Source organism: Nicotiana tomentosiformis, chromosome 7 (assembly GCF_000390325.3).
Source record: "Nicotiana tomentosiformis chromosome 7, ASM39032v3, whole genome shotgun sequence".
Taxonomy (NCBI): domain Eukaryota; kingdom Viridiplantae; phylum Streptophyta; class Magnoliopsida; order Solanales; family Solanaceae; genus Nicotiana; species Nicotiana tomentosiformis.
Genome location: NC_090818.1, coordinates 123,421 through 126,667, shown reverse-complemented (window position 1 = coordinate 126,667; position 3,247 = coordinate 123,421). Strand labels below are relative to the sequence as shown.

Here is a 3,247-nt window from a genome sequence, read left to right as displayed (position 1 = left end):
AACTTTTGAAGATAGGGTTGATCAGTCATTTGGTCGTGTGGTAGTATTATGCTCTTCTCTTCTCTCCTTTCGGTAAATTTGTCCTCTTTTAACTTGTTTAGTTGTCCATGAAGTCACGTGAATGTCTAGCCCCCCTCCCTCTTTCCTCCTCAACTTTTCCTTCTTTTTCTGATTTTCTATCGGTGTCCGGTACTTATATTAGGGTTCGACTAAATATAAAGTCGCGTCGAAAGACGAAGTACTTTGTTATGACCTAAATCCTACTAAGTTGTGATAGCACCTAACCAACCCGTCAGGTGAACCAAATAACATAAAATACAACACACAAATTGAAGATCATCAAATAAATAATGAAATAAGGATGCAAATTTTAACACAAACCATTCAAGAGTCGGTGTCACAAGTCATGAGCAACTAAGAATAGGAATACAACAACAACAACAACAACAACAACAACAACAACAACAACAACAACAAACTCAGTGTAATCCCACAAACTGGGGTCTGGGGAGGGTAGACTGTACGCAGAACCTTACGATGGTAGGTTGTTATAGGAATATAACACTGATGAGAAAATACATCATCTGTTTGAATATACATAAATAGTAATACAAGATCACAGGCTACCATAAACAAACAACAACTATTAACTAGAAAGTTCGCTCTCGAGCTCTGCATCAACTCAGCTACTATACCCAACAAAGATGATTATATACCTATAGCTCGAACCCGAGATCTTTGGCTAAGAACGAGCTCTTTTCCTTTTCCTTTTCCTTTGCCTTTGCACCTCCTTGCAAAGACTTTAAAATCTTTCCTTTCTTAACTCTTTTAAGACTCCCTACACCATTTCTTGATCGCTGATCTCCTATCTCATAAGAAGAAACTTTCTTCTTTCATCTTTCTTCTTTGTTTTCCCTTTCCAATGACTCCAACCGATCACATAACTAATTCTACTCCTCCTCCTCCTTTTCCTTTTGTGCTTAATAATGAGGATTATGATCTAAACCATTCTCTTGTTAGCCCTAATTACTATCAGGCTTCTTCCTCATCTTCTTACTCGTCGTCATATCATGAGTTTTTCTTCAACTCAACTACTAATCAGAATCAAACTGGATATTATCATCGTGATGAATATTATACGCCACCGCACCAACCTGAGGTACATACAAGAAAAGGGTGTTTTTCTTTCTCATGTTGGATCATGTTACTTTATCCAAAAATATATATATATATGTTATACAAATACGATATTTTTTTCCAAGATCACTTGGATTTTAATTTGTTCTTAAGGTAATTAGTAAGTAATTAATGTTGAGTGTGCTTTCTTTGTGGATTATAGGTGGATAATGAAGGTGGATTATATGATGTAGAGAAGAAAAACAAGGTTGGGAGTGGCCTCAAATTGACCTTGTGGAAGAGAGAAGACAAGAATGAGAATCAAAACGAGAAAAATCCAGTTAAGTGGATGTCTTCAAAGATAAAAGCCTCGGATCAAACAATCCTGGAAAAGACCACCAACAATAGTACTTACATCAAACTGAAGTTGGAAGATCAGAAGCAGCAGCCATCATATCCTTTAGAAACTGATTACAGCTCCAATAATAGTAACAACAATATCCCTATTAGGGTTTGTGCTGATTGTAACACTACTAAAACCCCTCTTTGGAGAAGTGGTCCTAAAGGACCTAAGGTAATTAATTCATCATTGCTTTCTTTTAGTGAATGTGTATTGTTGAGACATAATATAGTTAAGTACATGATGTGTATTGTATCAAAGCAAGCAAAAGTCCTAAGTTCAAATCTAAATTGTCATCCATATTAAGTTTTCCATGCTTTTGGTGTATGAAAAAAGAAATCAACTTCACACATGAGGGAGCGTGTTTAATTAAGACATATATAATATAATTAAGTTATTAAAAGTGTGCTAGATAGTTTAAATTTTTAAATAAAATGATCATACAATTTAACATATATGACGATCCATTTTGCTCATGTTAATTAAAATTAGTACTGAAAATTTTCATGTTACATGTGGTGCAGACACTGTGCAACGCATGTGGAATCCGACAAAGGAAGGCAAGAAGAGCCATGGCAGCAGCAGCAGCAGCGAATGGGGAAACTCTCACAACTGAAACATCATCATCTTCAATGAAGAAAAAGGTGAATAAACACTTACACAAGGAGAAGATTACAAAAGTTAATGTTACAGTACCCTACAAGAAAAGGTGCAAATTTGGTCAATCCTCCTCTAGTAATACTGAACCAAAGAAGCTTGGTAATTTCGAGGATTTCTTGATTAACTTGACCAACAATTTGGCCTTGCACCAAATTTTTCCACAAGATGAGAAAGAAGCAGCAGTCCTTCTAATGGCACTCTCTAGTGGCCTTGTTCATGGTTAATTAATTATTTGTCTCCATTAGCCTTTTCCTTTCCAATAAGTTAGAATTTCTTGAGTTTTATAGCTAGCCTTAGATGGGAGCTAGTAGCACTAAATCAACAGTGTGAAGTTTGAGTTTGAGATTATAATTAGTAAGAAGTGTGAGAGATGTTATTAGTGTTAGTAAGAGTGAGAGTGAGCCAATTAATCGCGAAAGTTTTTAATAATTTAAATATGCTTTTGTGTGGTGATGATCGTTGTAAGATCATAATGATAGATTTGAACAAGGTGAAAACAAGAAAGTTTGCCACTTGACTTACTTGTTACTTCTATCTAGTTGTGAGGATGCTAATTTATATATATTGAACAATTTCTTAGTGCTTACTTTCTCGTCTTACTATTCATAGATCTTATCAGCAACCATTTTTCTATTCAATTTCTTCTTTATTTGGAAACAATATGTATAGTACTTGTGTTTCTTGATTCTGCGAACGGATACAAAAGCCGAATGTTATAAGTTGGGTAACGCACACATGATTGAATGATAATTAGCCAAAAGAACAACCAGACATATAAAATTCATGATGTCACAGAGATGAATACTGAATCTTGCTAATTTGGTGAGCCACTTCGACTTTAAACTGTTCGATTAAAGAGGTTCTTATTGGGTAAAATGAACCGCGTGACTAATATGTAGGGATATTTAAGTGGGGTGAGTAAAAGAGTGGTTTGGTTACAAGAATAATAAAGGATTATATCCCGGAAGAAAATGTGAATTTTTTTTATCTCATGTTTGGTACAATTTATAATTCCGAGATTTGCAATGCCAGGACTGTTATATAACAATTGTAGTACACCATTTTTATATC

At 34.9% G+C, this 3,247-nt stretch overlaps 1 protein-coding gene across 1 annotated transcript; it reads left to right on the top strand.

Annotated features, from left to right (window-relative positions):
* Positions 1 to 669: 669 nt before the first annotated feature.
* On the top strand, positions 670 to 2,762 carry LOC104099101 (putative GATA transcription factor 22). The gene is made up of 3 exons (XM_009606005.4): positions 670 to 1,159; positions 1,340 to 1,690; positions 2,041 to 2,762. The coding sequence occupies exons 1-3, from the start codon at positions 923 to 925 to the stop codon at positions 2,398 to 2,400; spliced, it is 948 nt and encodes a 315-aa protein (XP_009604300.1). The 5' UTR covers positions 670 to 922; the 3' UTR covers positions 2,401 to 2,762.
* The last annotated feature ends 485 nt before the right edge of the window (positions 2,763 to 3,247 follow it).

Coding starts and splice junctions, on each gene's coding strand:
- LOC104099101 (XM_009606005.4), top strand. CDS start 923: ATGACTCCAACCGATCACATAACTAATTCTACTCCTCCTCCTCCTTTT. Junction 1,160..1,339: donor CGCCACCGCACCAACCTGAG/GTACATACAAGA, acceptor TGTGGATTATAG/GTGGATAATGAAGGTGGATT. Junction 1,691..2,040: donor GTGGTCCTAAAGGACCTAAG/GTAATTAATTCA, acceptor CATGTGGTGCAG/ACACTGTGCAACGCATGTGG.